At 39.7% G+C, this 18933-nt stretch overlaps 1 protein-coding gene across 1 annotated transcript in view; it reads right to left on the bottom strand.

Moving 5' to 3' along the window:
- The window catches only part of DMD (dystrophin), a 1831916-nt gene that overhangs the window by 485836 nt on the left and 1327147 nt on the right, over positions 1-18933 (bottom strand). The window contains exon 53 of the mRNA XM_087813416.1: positions 3821-4032. Within this exon, the coding sequence (XP_087669542.1) occupies positions 3821-4032 (212 nt within the window). The remainder of the gene's footprint in view (positions 1-3820; positions 4033-18933) is intronic.

Raw genomic sequence — 18933 nt, 5'->3', positions numbered from 1 at the left:
TATTATATATTATAAATTCAACTTTTTAAATATAACTACATGATTACAATGTACCTATGTTTCAAATTCCCCGAAGAATGCCTTCAAAACACAGATATGTTGTAGCCTTGGACATGTTTATTTGAAAATTTGATAAATTATTAGAGTTCTCACCTCAGATAGCTTTAAGTGTTAGATAGCCAAATCAGCTAGGCTCAAACTAGAGTTCACTTCTCTATTGAATTCATGTTCTCTTAGCTCATTCAAGCACAAAACAGCTAATGCTGTCCCGTTTGAAAAGCTTTTATGCTGAGTTTGACACAAAAGCAATCACAAAACAGACAAAAAGGAATTTCTCTTTCAAAAGCTAGAAGGGGGAAAAAATAAATGAAAACTCTGAGCCTGGGTAAATCTCTCTTGACACTGGAAAAGAAAGTTTAAAATCATCAAGAAATAATTTTCCCAAGAATTCATAGCCAAGTTTGGACCAATCTTAATAGTCTGGGGAGCAGGTTGTGAAGTCAACCAAGACACTGCCAAATGAAATAAATCCCATGAAGACCATTGTTGGCAATTCTAGGTGCCAATGGCATATCATCTTACCTCTCATGAAAGTTAAATGGCACCGTATCTCACAGTATTCTGTCATAGCTACTGGCAGGAATTTTGATTAAAATAGAAATCCTGTATGATTTTCCCTAATTTCTGTCTTTCCATCTCAAAACAACATTATTGTTTTGAGGGCCATGGATAAAATCAAATGAAGCCATGTGGTTAACAAAATCAACTACTGTATGTTTTTGTTTCCAAAATTAAGGGCTATATAGGAAAAAAAGAAACTAAACAAATATTATGCTTAAGGACCTGCTAATTATTGACACAATAGGCCATGTACATTCTGTTGTTTTGCCAAATCAAAACTCTCCAGTTGTCATCTCACCCTCCCCATACTTTCAAGATGGGCTTTTTACAGATGCCATCTCAGATTTGATTTCTATTTTATGAAGAGGTTGTTAATGTTCTCATTTTTTCTCCACTATTTTTTCTAACCCAGAGAGGAGGTTTTCTAATGTCCAATGGGTAAGAAAATGTTTAAAGCTGGAACTTAATGAAATATTATAAAGAATTAAAAATGATAACTATTAAAATTTATGTAGCAACATATATAAATATTTGGCAATAATACTAATTTTAAAATCAGAAATCAAAATTGTATCTACATTATGAAGACAATTAAAATATGTAGATAAGAAATGGAAGAGATTAAAGATAAATATTAGCAGTTATGAGTACTAAAATATCAGAATTGTGATTTTTTTTTCTTTAGTTTAGGTATGGTGAGTGGTTTAAAATTTCAAAGAGTGTAACAGTGCTGGTGGTTGCCTTTGAAACCATTTCATGGTGACATTGAAGATAGTCATCAGTGATCAGCTGTCCAACTCTGTAGACACAGCCTAATGATTGCCTTACAAGGCTCACTGGCTCTCTTGCTAATCTTAGGCACAAAGACTCAGAAAGAATTTATGGAGCAAAAAGATCTTTGGTCGAATCAATCAATGTCTCTTTATGTCTTTTTTTCATAGTTTTTTTTCCTAAAAGAAAATTGTAAGTGATAAGCCAGCTAATATCACTCAGTAGTGACAACACAGTAAGACATAAAGTCCAGACCTCCGTTTTATAGGCTCCCTGACTTTTATAAGAATTAAAAATAGTAGTTTCATGAAAATGAAATCCAATTTGCAATTATCTTTTTAGTTTTTCATAGTAAAACAATATGAAAACTTCTCCCCAGTATACTATTTCATTACTTTTATTTTCCACTTGTTGGCTTATCGGTAATATAATATTTGCCAATTCATAATTACAGTTGTCTCCTTTTCTGATTCTCATGGTGTCTCTTGATTTGTTTTAACCACATGGCCCATGGAAAGAAAGAAAATCTGTGAGGTCATTTATAAGAGTAATTGCTATATGTTAACATCCTAACTCTGATTCTTATAAGAGGAGTTACTGAAATTGTCTAAGGCTTTAGTTTTCTTACCTGCAAACTGGGAACAACGGCGTTTTCATGGAAGGTTTCTGAGAGGTTGAACTAAGCCAATATATGTAAAGTGAATAGCAGTTTTTGACAAATCACAAGTACTCACTAAATGTTAGTTCGTATTAGCATTAGAGTTACTCTTAGTTTTGGCATATGTCATTCAGTAAATGACAGGGAAACACTACAGTTTGGGTCATCTTTGTCTGTATGATGAACTTACATTACAGTTGCAGTGATGTATATGATTAAATTCCTCACACACATAACACACCAAAAACCATCAGTTTCCGTTGAGAACAGCTGAGACATTTTTATGATGTAACTGTAGGCTGCCTATTCAAAGGCAAATTTTTTTATTCTCAAAATTTTGACAAAGATAGCGATTATAATACAATCTTGTCTTTGGTTTAGGTGTTAAAACATCTTGTTTTGACAATAAAATTGTTTTTTTCTCCTTTCATATTTTCTTCTGCAATTCTTTTTGTGTCTTATTTAAAGCTCCTTGCTTTTCTAAGAGCTATTAAATCCTAATCATTCTTGCCATTACTTTAGGATTCTCATAGGTTTTAAGATGATTATTTCTCATTTGCCAACTTCCAGAGTCACCTTCTCCTAATGAAACCTGTCACTGTATGCCTCTCATCTCTCCTTCCCCTCATCTAAATCAAGGGTCCACTCCAAACTTTTTCCCTGTTCACTCCTCCTCGCCAGTTAACCATCCTGTTCCATGACCTGCTAGATTAATAGCATCCTAAATTTTGGGGGAGGAAATAGGAATGACATAACATACTGAATACCTTATGGATAAGAGCAGAGCTTTTAAGAATAACCACATAGATTCTATATTTCACATAGTCAGATCAGGAATTGGGAAAACCATTATTAGAAATTCATAATTCATCTATGTCCATCCAAGTGAGAAAATCTTAGTGGTACCAAGTATCTCGTGAAAGAATGAAATTTTATTTGTCTACTCGTTGCCTCCAAATGAGGTCATGATACGTCTGTAAAATCTTATGTGACTTTTTCTACCAGAAGGCCTTTTTCTACCAGAAAAACATCTATAGAAGGTTTTAATCACTCAACCTGATCAAGTTCCCACCAATTAACCTCCCTGTTTAAAATTTCCTAAAGGTGACCCTTTGTTGAACATTTAAGGTCTTTCCAAACTGTCCCATACACACAAGGTTTGAAAGAATTAAGTGAATGTCAAGTGCCACGCATGGTGCTTGATAAAACATAGTCAAACAAATTTCATTTCCTATTCCTTTTTTCTTTCTTTTATTCTGAAGAGTTGTAGATTGTTAAGGGGACAAAAATGTGATGTAGTTTTGGGGGAAACAGGAGGAAGGAGAGAAGTTGGGCTGCAGGTCAGAGAACGGGAGGAGGCAGTGAGAATACACCTTACCTTGGCTGTACCCTCACAACCACCCTTCCCTTCTCCATCAGGGCCCTTATAAAGTAAGAAAAAGTACACTTGTTTGTTACTTTTTCTAGGAAGGAATTAACTGATTGCCTTTGTTTTCCTACCTAAGTATGTATATCAGCTTTGAGGAAATTTTAAAAGATGGTACGGTGTGAAAACCAGCCCACTATATCCAGATTATTAAACTGAATTAATTTTAAGATAGATATTACTCATCAATTTTCCTCTGATCTCTACTTCGTCTACTGTTCATTTCAGCTTAAATGTAATTTCCCTTTAAAACATTTACATTAAAAATCATTGTTTTAAACCTTGGTGTGATTGCATCCGGAGTACCCAGTATTGAATTTTGAAAACGCAGCTTTGATTCTGACCTTGGTTTCCTTGATTTTCCTTTGGATTGCATCCGCTGTGTAGGGACCCTCCTTCCATGACTCCAGCTTGGCTCTGGCCTGCCCCAAGGCCCGCTCAGCCTCTTCCTTAGCTTCCAGCCACTGTGTGGAGTCTTTTAACATTTCATTCAACTGTTGCCTCCGGTTCTGCAGGTGTTCCTGTACTTCATCCCACTGATTCTGAATTCTTTCAACTGGAGTAAAAGGAAAAATAAATACATATATGTAAATGCTAGTCTTTTTTTTTTTTTTTAAATATATCTTTATTGATTTCAAACAGAGGGAGAGAGAGAGAGAGAGAAACATCAATGATGAGAGAGTCACTGATCGGCCGCCTCCCGCACGCCCCCTGCTGGGGATGGAGCCCGCAACCCGGGCCTGTGCCCTGACCGGGAATCGAACTGCGATCTCCCGGATCCTAGGTTGATGCTTAACTGCTGAGCCCTGCCCGGCTGGGCAATGCTAGTCTTAAGAAGACATTTTCAATTTAACATCCAAACATCTCACGTTTTATATTACTCATAAAAAACTGGTCACTTTGTTACAGCTAGGATGACTGACAACTGAATTCCTTACTGTTTTCCAATGGCAAACATGAGTTTCTGTTTAATGTTCTCCCTAAAGGTGACCCAGAACATCAGTAGTATACCTAAAATTTTAACTTTGCCTATTCTCGATCCCTAGAACCAAATACGAATAAACTTTTAGAAAGGTTCTTCAGCAGAATACCGCAAACACCTCGCCCTTACCACTTCAGTATCCAACAGCCTGACGTCCAGTACCATCACCGGCACTTCATTCCCTGAAGGCTTTGTGTTGCCACAAAGAGTTTGCTTTGCCATCTAAGTGGCAGGCTAGATGCACCAGGGAACTGACACTTCCCCTCCTCCTGCCCCACCTCCCAGGAGCAGCCTGTAAGCAATGGCTGGTGGTAGTAAGGGTAGGAATATTCTAGCCCCCTCGATGCCAGGGGAGATGACTGTGAGGCGTGGGTTTCTCAAGGGTTCCAGAGCTCTCCCAGGGACATAAAGCTCCAGTGGCCCACTGCGGTAGCCTGCTTGGTAAGGCACCATCCTTTACTGGCTGCCTTGCCATACCTGTCTCACTTCCTCACTCCCTTACTTATATTTTTCTCAACTCCCAAACAAATCACTTGCTCTCAAAACCTTTTCCTAGGCTCTTCTTCCAGGGCAACCCAAGAACAGATAGGCATTCTGGAAACTTCTTGTAAGAGTATCTAAAAATTCATGCTGATTATGTTTTCTAAGTATGACAGGCTTATACTCAGGCTATTTTTTGGTATCATTGTGAGTCAAAGATGGAGATGGATGGGCTATAGCTTATGCTCCAAAATACTTCATTTTATTTTATTTTAAAAAATTTATTATTTTTTAAATTTATTATACTTTTATTATACTTTTATTTTTTTATTGATTTCAGAGAGAGGCAGGGAGGGGGAGAGATAGAAACATCAGTATCAGTGATGAGGGTCATGGATCGGCTGCCTCCTGCACGCTCCCTGCTGGGCCATGTGCCCTGACCGGGAATCAACCTCTATCTCCTGGATCCTAGGTTGATGCTCAACCGCTGAGCCACACTGCCTGGGCAATACTTCATTTTAGGATTTTAAAAATAAATATGACCACACTATTTTGTTTTCATTGACCATACCATCTTTTCTTTACTTTGGTTTCATAAAATGGAGATCATGTCATAGAAAACAAGTAATAAACCACCATCCACTTTATCCTGTAAGTAAGAAACCTGACAAACCTGACAGACATTCTAGAGTCTTCCCTAAGCCTCATTGAACACCATATGTAATTGGTTGCTAATATCTCTAATACAGAATTTCCCTCTTTCCACATATTACAGGGCCAAGTTCTATTCCATTTTGCCTACGAGTCTGCAATAAACTCCATATAGTGTCCCGCCTCAAGTCTCTGTTTTTCAATGTAACGTCTACACTTTAGACAGAGTAATAACTAATATAGGTCCGGTCACCCCAATCTCTCACTTAAACCTTTCAAAGTCTCTCCACCATCCTCTGGAATATCTTAGTTTGACATACACGTTCCTCTGTGATCTAGCCCGAATAGTCTGGGAGGTTTATTTACAAAAGAACAAGTCACAACCCAGTGAGGATGTAGGGAAACCACCAAAGAAAATACAAGAACTGGGCCTTGCAGCAGTGGCACTGTTCCTACAGCTACTGGCAAGAAATCAGGGCAGGGACAATTAGGAGGAGAAACCTCCTTGGAAGAGCAGTAACCTTTTGTCAAGGGACGCAGTCAGCCTGAGGCAACTTCACAGGAGGGCAACTAGGAAAGAAATATCCTGACCTCACTCGGCCTGCCCTCTTCAATTTCCTACTAGGGCTCCCCAGTGGCTAAACCAACTGGAAGCCAGAGGGCACAGGAGATCTATGGTGACACAGGTCAGCCTCCCAGAGCGGACGGCAGGGCAGAGGAGGGCAAAGACTGGTCATGGGTGGAAAATAAAATGCATACAGCACAGACTTCACTCATATGGAGAATCTACTGGACAAAATGCACTAACCAGCAAAAGAGAGACAGACTCATAGACAGAGGGCAGGCCGACAGCTGTTGGGGGGGGGAGGGGCTGTGTGGGGGTGGAGGAAGTGAGCACCATAGAAAAAACTCATGTCTGGCGGTGGGGCTCAGTGGTTGAGCATCGACCTAGGATCCAGGAGATGGCACTTCGATTCCCGGTCAGGGCACAGGCCCGGGTTGCGGGCTCCATCCCCAGCAGGGGGCGTGCGGGAGGCAGCCGGTCAGTGACTCTCATCATTGATGTTTCTCTCTCTCTCTCCCTCTCCCTTCCTCTCTCTGAAATCAATAAAGATATATGAAAAAAAATAAAGAAAGAAAACACTCATGGACACGGACAACAGTGTGGGGATTGCCGGGGTGGGGGGTAAGGCAGGTGCTGGAGGGTAGGGGGGTACATGGTGATGGAAGGGGACCTGACTTGGGGCGGTGACCACACAATACAGTGTACAGATGATGTGCTGTGGAATTGTGCACCTGAACCCTGTCTAATTTTATTAACCAGTGTCACCCCCAAAAATGCAATAAAAAGGAAGAAAAACCAGCACAGTATTATAAAATTGGGCTTCTCATTTCATTACGTCAGTTTAGGCCTTCCCAATTAACCGTCGGTGCCTCCATAAAGTTTTGAGAAGTTTTGTGTTAAATAAGCGCTTGAGGCATTTTGTAAATGGCCACCAGGACTAGACGGACACTACAAGGCTGGCGATTGTGACAGGGACTCAAGAATCTGCTACCTAGGATACGTACCACCAAGAACGTGGCGTTCATTATTTTTATCGGGTTCATTTCTGTCAGGCGGGGTGTTTGCTGTGTGCTGCAAAACCAGTCAGCCTACTGTGTTCCAACTTCAGTTGACATGTCAACTGCTCTTTAAATGCCAGCCTCTCCTCATGATCTTTGCGCACCATTGTTTCTTGCTGCCCCCGCCGCATGGTGTGGCACCTGTTATTGCTGAGATTTACTTACTGATTCTTCTACTTCATCTTCAGTTTACGAAAGTAATGGTGTAACTGCTATTATAAGAAACTGTTTAAAATGTAAATGAAAAGGTCTTTGAGTGTTCTGAAATATTTTTCCATCATAGAATAACACAGAACTGATATGCCAATTACAAACCACTTTTCCAACTTATCATAGCGGCTACTTTATCACAGTTGGCACTTTATTTTCCTCAGCCTATTGTCATATACTATATGTAACTGAAAATAATAAAACTGACCTTCCTTAAAAAGTCTTTGATTCCAATTGGCCTTTGCCTTAAGCAGCCTTATTTAGTGACATTATAGTAAGCTAACAAAATTTTTGGAATGCCTAGTATTTCTTACATAAACATGGTAAGTCCATTCATATTCATGCCAGCAAATATTTTATACATCCTATAGTTCATTTAAATAGTGTAGATATTATCCATATTTTTAAAATGGCCATCACTTGATATGAAGTAGATTTTTTTTTCTATTTTGTGGTTAGATATTTCTTCATTGAGGAAAAAGGAGGGAACTTTTATAGCCCAGACCTTTATTTCAGACAAATGTACAATCTGAATGCCTGTTCAATCACAGCAATGCAAGTTTTCATCCCAAAGCGGCCACGTGTGTGTAACGTAGCAGGATAAAATGGCTTATTGCGGTGTGCATCCTGCTAAGGGTGTGCTTTCTCACCCTTGACCTTCAACTGTACATGGTCATCAGAGAATACTTTAGATAAATTCACAACCTACAGACTCACTCAACAATCCATCTACTCCTCTATGTACTGCTTTCATCAATCCATCCATCTAGCCTGCTGGTCACCATTCAATTTACCATCTACGAGGTAACAGGCATTATGCTGCGCGCTGGGGATACAGAGTCTAAGACTCCCTGGCTTCTGGTTGGTGCCTGTGAGAGGTATTATTCATTCTCTACTCAAAGGATCCAGGATGAGCAGTTCCAGTGAAAAGATAATGAATTCAATCCTGGACCTATTCAGTGGGAGGTTTTGAGGACCATCCACATAGGATTATTACTATAGTCAGATGGACTGAAGGGGCTAAGGCATAGCTATGCAGGGTAGGACAAAAGTAGGTTTACAGTTGTCCGTATAGAAAAGAATACAATCATTAATAAGTAATAATACAAGAATAAACTCTGTGTTGCACATACAACTGTAAACATACTTTTGCCCAGGGCTGTATATTTTGAGAGACACAGGGAAATCCAGGATTGCAAATCACTACAGGAGAGTACGGATATGGTATATAGATTAAGCAGAACAGAGGGTTAAAAATGGAGTCCTAGAAAATACAACACATAAAGACAGAATGTAGCAAAAGTAGCCGATAAGATGAAAAATGACTAGAGAGGCAGGAAGAATCCTTGGAAAGTGTACTTTCATAGAAACATGGACAAGAATGAATTTCAAATACGCTCTGAAATGCCATAGATGTCACAAGAGATGATAGAAACCATATTAAAGAACATTTATTTGAATGCTTACTCTGCTCAAAGCACTGTTTTAAGCTCTTTACGTGTATTAATTCATTTAATTATCAGGATGATCTTATGAGGTAGGTATTATTGTCTACGTTGCTGTTGCTGCTCTCCTCATTGAACAGATGAAGAGATAGAATATTAAAGAACTGGTTTAAGGTCATACTGATAGTGAGTGGCAGAGCCAACACTTGGGTCCAAGCAGTCAGACTCCCCAAAGCCCATGTAAAAAGTACTCATTGGCTTTGACCACCTGGGATTCCTTGAAGACCAAAATGGATTCTCACATATGATTGGTTTTTTTCACAAGGGGAGATATATCTGCTGACTGCCTTTCTAGAATCCATCTAATTGTACTTAGGCTAATAACATTGGCTTCATTGAAAGTATTCATTGGCTTTGACCACATGGAATTCCTTGAAGACCAGAAAATGATTTCAGTGAAGTGGTAGAAATCTTATCATAGGGAACTGACAAATGAATCAGCCAGTGATGGCTGAGAGTTGGAAGACAATTACCCCTTGTGGGTGACAACTATGAGGTGTGTTTTTCTCTATTTTTCAGATTTCAGTCATCAGGGTTGAACACTAGTTGCTCACAGCAATAACTTGCTCAATAACTGGCTTAATTACTGGCATCTTTCCTTTCTCTATTTCACTGTCCCACTTCCCTACTGTTACTTCCTGGGATCACCTTACAAATAAACCACTTTCACTCAAATCATTGTTTGAAGGTCTGCTTCTAGGGGAACCTAGTCTAAGTTAGAGTTATATTCATTAAAAAAAAATCCTTAGTGCACAACCCAGTATTTGGCACTTACTATACTTTCAATACCTGTGCAATGAATTGTACATGTAGACTACTTCAATTATTCATGCTTCCTCTTTATAATGATGCAAAAATGCCACTTCCAAAGTTGACCCTTGCCCGGGACCTGAGTCTTTCTTCCTGAAAAGCAGTCTCTTTATTGCATTCCAAGTTTACATAATTTGAACACTGGCTTAAGTCTTTTACATTTCCCCTTCTACTTTCCTTTTACTTTTCATGAGCTCCATTATAAGTAAACAAATATTCCCTGGGCATCCTTTGTTTATAATAATGCCTTTGCGTGAACCATTTTGCGTGTGTAAAACAACTCTGCTGTCATGTTTACTTTAGAATATTCTCATTTGATTTAAAAAAACCCCATAAATTAAAAGGTATGGAGGGGAAATCCTTTGAACTAAAATTAATCAATGATCTCTCTTTCTCTAACATTCTTTTTGTTTGTTTTTTTTTAAACATGTCTTTATTGATTTCAGAGAGAGGAAGAGAGAGGGAGAGGGAGAGAGAAACATCAATGATGAGAGAGTCAATGATCGGCTGCCTCCTGCACGCCCCCTGCTGGGGATCGAGCCCGCAACCCGGGCCTGTGCCCTGACCGGGAATCGAACCGAGATCTCCTGGATCCTAGGTCGATGCTCAACCACTGAGCCACACTGGCTGGGCTTTCTCTAACATTCTTAAGATAAACATAGATCAGAGGGAATCTGTTGGCATGTCTTGTTGCTTCAGCCTGTCTTTGAAATTAAGTTGTAGATTGACTAGTATTGAAAAGTACCAGTGTATATTGAATATTTTTATGGGCATTTTCAAATTTTGAAACATATGAGCTCTAGAGGGTAACAACAACAATAAAATATCATATTGTTATTAACGTAAGTACAATTAGATGAATACTAGAAAGCCAGTCAGCAGATGTATCTCCCCTTGTGAAATAATCAACCATATGTGAGAATCCATTTTGCACAGAAGAAATTATGGAGAGATTATTTACTTTAAAAAAGGATTCACCATAAGATTTCCCTCTATAGTCAATTTATCAAGTGTATTTAAAATATTATGCGACTTGTATTCCACTTCCAGAGAAATCCATACTTATATTCACCAAAAGATATGTACTAAATTAGAAGAGTCCCCAAATAGGAAACTACCCAAATTCCCATCTACTGTCAAATGGATAAATAAATACTTTGTGGTATATTTATCAATACAATACTAACCAGCAACAGTAATAAAATATCTACAACTATATGCAATAATATATATTAATCGCACAAACACAATGTTGAGGGAAAGAAACCAGCCCCAAACAAGGACATACTATTTTATTCCATGGACATAATGTACAAAAACTGGGAAAAGAAATCACAGTAGCGGTTACTCTTGTGAGATTGGTAGTCGCTGAAGGAGACATGATGGGGGCTTCTCAGGGTCTGGGCATTTCTTGACTTGGGTGTTGATTATGCAGATGTATTCAGTTTGTGCAAACTCACCAAGGTAGACATTTATGCTGTGTGCACTTTTCCTTATGTATATTATACATCAATAAGAATTTAAATAAAGTATTATTTGACTTGTAAAATGTATTCTCATACAGCTTTGGAAAATTCATCTTTTTCAAAGGGGTTATGAAATAGGCGTCACGTGGGCAGATACAAATGATAATAAGAGATGCATGATTTTGGTAAGGACATGATACAGTTTAGACCTTAGATTTGTGGGATAAAGAACATTTTAGAAATACTCACTGGACAGTGAACCAGACTAGACTCAGAGAAACAAATCAGCGCATTGAGAATAATGAAGCAGCTATTCGGTGATTTAGTAAAAAAACCAAAGCAGTGGAATTGAGTGACAAAGCTGTTCTAAAAGTAGACCCTGCAGAAACACATACAACATTTTTTAAAGAAGTTGTACATATGTTCCATTTTGTCAAGGAATGAAAGTAAACATTATATCTGAAGATCATCAAAGAAAAGCTGTTATCTTGGAACTGGACCACTGTGGCAGTTGGACATCAAACTGGCACGGTAATTGTCCAGAATTGGGCAACAATTCAAACAACAGAATTTTACCACGCTCTCAGCGCTTCATCCAGGAGATTATTGATAGACCAAAGATATATTATGGCCATGTATTTGGTCACTAGAGCCCATACTGTTAGATTTACATTTATACCAGATTCATCTGTCATACAAAAGAGAAATAATAATAAAATATATGCATATAAACTCAGACAATCTGTGCACGTTGGTAATTGAAGAGCTATCCAAATGTGCGCATTTCTCCTCTCAGAGTCCATCATGGAAAGATTCTCAACTGATTTGTGCAGTAAGTAGACGCTGGATAATGAAAGGAAATAAATAACCATTGCTAAGACTCGGGATGACAGACTGGAACTCAGCATGGGTCCTGATTTACGGATCTCCAAAAGTGTCAAATTGGAAACACAGCAATCTTGTCAAGAACCACAATATTGCAGAGAAAGAAACACTTCCGTTGATTGAGTACTTACCAATCTATCACTTCAAGTTTTTAAGCTAGCTATGTTTGATTATCGATACACGTTCCTGCCTGATATAAATTCCCACAACATCTCTCGCAGGGAAATGATTGCCCTTTGAATATACATTGCAACAGAGCAAAGAAGAGCTCTGCTGCAGTTTCTGCACTGGAGTCGCAGCCTGAGAATTAGAAGTCACTGTGACTGAGTTTCAGAGAAAAACCCTGACCATTGAATCTGCAAATGTTGATTTGCCACAACTTCAATTTCCTCAGTTGATAAACTGAAATAATGGTAGGTGCGCAGCCAAAGAACTGCCGTGAAGACCAAGTTCCATAACAAATAAAAGCAAGGTGTTACTGCGTCTCCATACAGAGAAGCTTCTGCAATGAATTAGTCACCAGCGAATGTTCTCGATCTGCTGGGGGGAGCACACTGTGGATCTCAGCGATTCCCCGGAGGACGCATGAGTTCCAGATGGAATATATCGAGCTGGGAGAATTAAACCTGCAGGGAAGCCCTGTGAGGTCATATGTATGGGTGAGGAGTAGCATATATCTAACTATGGTCAACTGTAAGAAAAATGATCCCAACTGAAGTTTAGACCATGAGCTCTGCACTGTTTGTTAGGATCAGAAAAAAAAAAAAAGTGAAAATCACAGTTCCTTGAGGCTAAAACAGTCAACAAAATGTTAGGCGTGAACTGCAAACAAAGAAACCACCACTACCCTACTGCTGTATGAAGTTAGGGTCCAACTACACTCAAGCAATGTGAGCCTATTTCAAGGTTTGACACTGAAAGGCTTACAAGGAGCCGAGGAATGTGAGAGTAATAACAACAAAATATAGGGAATATTAAGATTTCTTCCTCCTACTTCCACAAGGCATTTAAACCTGGTTCCGTAGAACACTTATCTATAGTTAAGCTCTGCAAAGAGGGGTCTCAAGTTAAGGCCACTAAGGAGAGAAAGAAGCCACTATGCTGACCACGAAGTCAGAGGCAGGTAGTGTGAGCGGGTATTTGCTCCAGTGAGGAACAGGCCAGGAGGCCTGTGGTTGCTCTGCAAACACAGAATAAAATGCCTGAGCCATTTCGGACCAAAAAGCTGAAAAGAGAGGGGAGCTACAGGCACATGATTAAATCCTAGCCACTAGGACTGATTTTCATATCTGCTTCTTTTCTAAATCCTGAAAAGAATTCGGGAACAGCCAAGCATTTTAGTTTAACTTCATGGAAAACAGACCCAGAACAAATGACTAAGTTTAAAATATTTTATAATGCCAATCTAACAGGTGAAGCTAGTTTGAAGATGACAGAGATCAGTACTGTGATGCTATTTTCACACTCAGTCTGCTCTCTGTAAAATGGGGGTAATAATAAATGGGATTAAAGAAATAATGGACACAGGGCCCTGAGCAGAGTATCTGGCTGCTGGCTACCTCTCAGTTATAGGGGTGAAAGTGGGCAGGCAGGTACTGCTTTTGTAACACCACTGGACTCTGCAAACCCTGAGCTGTAAAGCAAAGGGGGGAGGGTAGACTGGATAATTCCTGGGTTCTTTCCAGCTCTAAGGGTCTGTGAAATATACGCTCCTTGATGCTCCGGTCAGAGGTAGAGGTTCACCTGGCAAGGTCACTGGAAAGAACTGGATGCCCAGTGGCTGGATGAACAAAGAGCCACAGCCGTATGTGGCTCTCCTGGATGGACCACTGGCATGGTTCAGCTCGGCAACCTTATATTCAGCTGTGCCAAAGTTCAATTAAAATAAACTCAAGCCAACCTAAAAAAATTCCATTTTACATGATTTTTTACTGAAGTTTAGCTGACATATGACGTTAGTTTTGGGTGTAAAATATAATGATTTGGTATTTGTATACTATGTTGTGAAATGACTACCACAAGAAGTCTAGTTAATGCCCCAAAGTTCTTTCCTTTCTGGGGTGATATTTTTCTGTATATAGATAGAGGTGTGCTTCACACAGGTGTACCCACTCATTCATACCCATTAAGTGGTACTGAAGGGGAGCAGAGTATGCCATCCCCAAATATGCCATTTTGGCATTTTGATTATTTTGAATTAAAACTACTTAAAAAAGAAAACCCAGCTGGTATAAGAAGGACACGCTGGCCCTCCTTTGTCCCCCTGGAAGCATGAAATTAATCTCCCATGTGGGCCCTGTACCAGGGGGGTGGAAGGCACCCTTGTCACCAGACACAGGGAATTCAGGGCCCACGGGCTGTATAACAAACCCTGTTACTTCCTCGCTAATTTACTACCCCAAGCCTAAATGAAGCCCCTTGTCTTGTTAATTCTTCACAAATTTCTTGTGTCTTTGTCTAAAAGATGTAAAAGCTGCCTGCTTTGGTTGCTTCTTTGAGTCTCATATTTTTATGGGCTCCTGCATATATGAAATAAAATTTGCTTCTCTCCTCTTAATCCGTCTTATGTCAATTTAATGATTACACTAGCCATAGAACCTAGAAGGGAAAGGTTTTCCTCCTCTACAGTTTACATAAGATTTGTGCACTTGACACTATGTCAATTTTGCCTCAAGCAAACAAACAAAAATAACTGTAAATGAATATTGAGCTCTAGTTAATGCTATGCATGCTGAAGTGTTTAGGTGTAAAGAGGACTGATGTTTCCAAACTTACTTTGAAATGCATCAGAAAACAACAGAGGTTGACAGGCAGGTAAATGGATGAAGTGATATAGCAGAATCTAGGTGGTGGGTTCATGGGCATTCACTGTACAATTCTTTCAGCTTTTCTGTGTATTTGTGTTTCTCATAATAAAATGTTAGATAAAATTCTCTCTCACAGCAAGCACAAAGCAGGGTATTACTTAAGCAGCTTTCTAAGTATCTAAGACCACTTTCCAATTAAGAAAACAATACCATCTGTGGAGTGAGGACATTTAAAAGATAGTAAACAGAATTTATAGGAGTGGAAATGGCACAACGTTTTGCTCCAAGTCGCACCCAGGGTGTATGGAGAGGAGTCGAAAATGGAATTCAGACAGATCTCTTAATTTCCTAATCAACAGACTGTCAGAAACCATATTACCTCCTTTAAAGTATGCTGACTATTCTAATAGAGAAAATGAACTAGTCCTCTGAAGAAAGCCCACTCTCCTGTTTTGGTTATAAAACACAGGAAGATGTGCTTTGGTTCCCATATTGAAAGATGAATTAAAGTAAAAGAAAGATTGTATTTTTGCCACTGGTTGGAAAGTCAGAGATTTTGAGAAAATACCAACATCTAGTCATAATAAAACATGTAAGTTGTTTTATTAATTACATGAACAGGTATATTTTGAAGTATATTATTTGATCATTAAAAAAATAAAATAAAATGAATTAATTTAAAAAATGATGGCTTCCTTTGGCGGGGGGGAACTACTGGTTGAAATAAGAGCTTGAAGTTGGGGGAAACACTTGATCTGTAGTTGTGCAAAAATATTTTAGTTTCTAATCCTAGGTCACTCACAAGACACAGGAAAGAAACTATCTAGATATAATATAGATACAACATATTGCTGGACAGTCATCTGTCTGGCTTGCCTCAGTCATCAACTAATTAAATGCCAAATGTAGAAAATAAAGTACTCACAACTCAAAAGGGTTCAGAAAGAGTTCATTAAATTGGAGGTAAAGGTGGTGTCAGGTGGGTACTAGACTTCTCAGGATGATAACTTCGTAAGTTATATAAATGTCTAATCACTGTGTTGTACATCTGAAACTAATATAATATTGTATGTCAACTGTAATTGAAGCAAACTAAAAAAATAGCAGAGAATGTAAATTGGAGCTAAAGGGTACCATTACAATTCCAGCACCACGGATTTACTACAGTTACCAGCATGCGACGCAGACAATAAAACTCAATCATCACTGTAAATTTGCACATCAAAATTGATGCATGTGTTGGAATAAAAATATGCAGAAAAAGGCATTACTTTTCTCCCTGAACATACATTAAATTTCATCCCTCAGCTTGTCACTCAAAATTTTATTCGACGTGTGCTGAAAATTCAAGTTGTACCTGAAAATCAAAGTGGGCTTACTTCTGTCTTCACAAACACACACCACAGTCTAGCCATCCAAGTTAAGGAATAAAAATAAATACATATAAAACAATGCCTTGAACAGAAACTATGGGCCAAAAAGCAAAATGCCAGGTATTATCTCTCGATAGACTTTCCTGTATTTCTAGTCTCCTTACCTTCCCCTCTTCAGGTTTATGTGTCTCCCACCCAGGTCCAGTTCCTCCCTAACTCAGTATTCCAACTGCTTCCACCTCCTAAGAGAAGCGGTTGTTTCCCTCCCCTCCTGTATCTTCCATCTCAGTCTAGAACCTCATCTGAAAAGAAAACAACACGAAGCAAAAATTCTTTCTTTTGGCCCTGCGGCCTCTCTGGCCAATGCAATGTGTTTCTCCTCCACGGAAGAGTGGTTTATATCAGGTGCTGCTGACACAACGGTCTGTGTCTCAGCAGCATGAGCATCACCGGGGAGCTTGTCAGAAACGCAGCATCTCAGGCCCCAGCCCAGACCCACTGCACCGCTCTTTGCATTTCTGGACAAGATTCTGAACGCGAGAAGGTGATTTCTATGCACATCCCGGTTTGAGAAGCACTGGTCTACACTCACTATTTCCACTTCCACACCTCGCATGGCCTTCTCAATCTCCCGCATTTTCACTTTTGCCCCTGAAGTTACTTTAGAAGATTAGAGCAATGTCTTTCGACTTACTACAGCGCCTCCCTTCAGTATTTTCCATACTGATGAACACTCCTCGATGCCTTCTCCTTTTGATCAAAGTGGCAAGATTTACTTTAGATTTTATTCTGCCCCCTTGGCTACTCCTCAGCCTCCTCTGCTCACCTCTTATATGTTACTGTTCTCTCGGGGTCTCCTGTTGGCCTTTTCTTGTCACTCGACTATTGTCTCTGGTAAGTGTGTTCCTATTGCTTCATTTACCACCTTGACTGTGATCACAGTCAAACCTGTGTTTTAGGCTCAAGGCTCCGTCCTGAGCTCCACACCAGCCTTGCCAAACTGCTACTAAATCCCTTTTAAATACTCAAGGAATCAACACCTGATTACATCACCTTCGGCCTTTGCCCTTAATAGCGACGACCCACGTCTATGCCTCCACCTGGTGGCTCCAAACCACACCTGACCCCTCTTCACCGCTACGCTTCCGCCATGATGCCGAGTCATTCATTCCGCCTCCTTAGTCGTGCTTCCAGCCTCTCATCCAGGCATCTCTTCCCTAGACCGTTTCAGTGAAAAGCTTTCCGACACTCTCTCTTATTTAGTGACTCATAACCTCGCTTGCACATTTGAATTGACTACGGTGTTTTAGAAAAAATACCAATGCCTGGCCCTGGCCAGTGTTGCTCAGTGGTTAGAGCGTTGGCCTGCGGACTGGAGGGCTGTGGGTTCCACTGCAGTCAAGGGCAAGTACCTGGGTTGCAGGTTCAATCCTCAGCCCAGGATGGGGAGCGTGCGGAGGGGGCAACCAATCAATGTGTCTCTCACATCGATGTTTCTCTCTCCCACTCCCTCCCTCCCTTCCACTATGTAAAAAATCAATAGAAAAAATATCCTCAGGTGAGGATGGAAAAAAAAATCAATGTCTGGGCCCTATTCCCAAAGAATTTGATTTAGTTGGTTTGGGGGGGAGTCCAGTCACTGGCATTTTTTTGAAAGCTGCCCCTAGGGATTCTAACACGCAGCCAGGACTGAGAACCACTGCTCTAACACTAGCTTTTGCACTCCCCATTCATCCTCAAGACACTGGTCAGAGAGGGCTATTAAGCATGAAAATCTGAGTTTGTCATCACTTATTAAATTTCATTAATGTTACCCTTCCATTGCTTTCAGAATAAAATAAGAGCTCATGACCTTACAAGACCTTTTGTAATGTAGCCCTTGTCTACTTTTCCAGCTCCTTGCTTTCCAGTGCCTGTTGTGAGCTCTATCCTACAGCTTTAAAATCACACAGGAGTCCCCTATAAGCACGATGTCTCATTTTCCTCTGCCTAGAATATTCTCTACCCCTTTTCACTCTGTAGCACTCTGCTCAAAAGCCACTGCCACGAGTTATTTTTCCCCTGACCATTTTCTTCCGCTCTACCCACCCCTTATTTCAGGGGCTTGGGTAGGGCACCTGCCTTATGGTTTCTAGAGCACTCTGTTCTGGCCTCACCTCTGAACACACTGATTATATTATTTGGCAACTGTCTATTTACTGTCTGCAAATAGGCCTCTGAATGGTAATCACTTGAGGAGAGAGAATGTGTTTTCATACTCAGGACCCATCACAAGTTTGGCATATAGGAGGGTGTAAAAAAATGCGTGGAACAGGTGAAAACAACTTATAAGCCACAAGCAAGAATTTATGGGCTACTGCAAAAAGAAAAATAATCACAAACATACAATATGTAAACAAAACAAATATATACATTTAGTCAATGTTATCAAAGTAAAGTACATGTTCAAATTCTTTTAGACTTTGTGAAAACAGGGCTTCTGTCTTAAGGGGGGAGAGAGCAAATGAATTAATGGAGTATAGCTTCAATTGATTCTTTTAAATGCTTCTCTGGAAGAGCAGAGTGTGAGAGTAAAAATAAATACAGATCAATCAATTCGGGTTCATTTGACACATGTACTGTTATTAAGACAAACACAGGCTCAGTGATATAAAATATATTTTAG

Source organism: Miniopterus natalensis, chromosome X (genome assembly GCF_054644295.1).
Source record: "Miniopterus natalensis isolate mMinNat1 chromosome X, mMinNat1.hap1, whole genome shotgun sequence".
Classification (NCBI taxonomy): domain Eukaryota; kingdom Metazoa; phylum Chordata; class Mammalia; order Chiroptera; family Miniopteridae; genus Miniopterus; species Miniopterus natalensis.
This window is presented reverse-complemented; position numbering and strand designations above follow the sequence as displayed.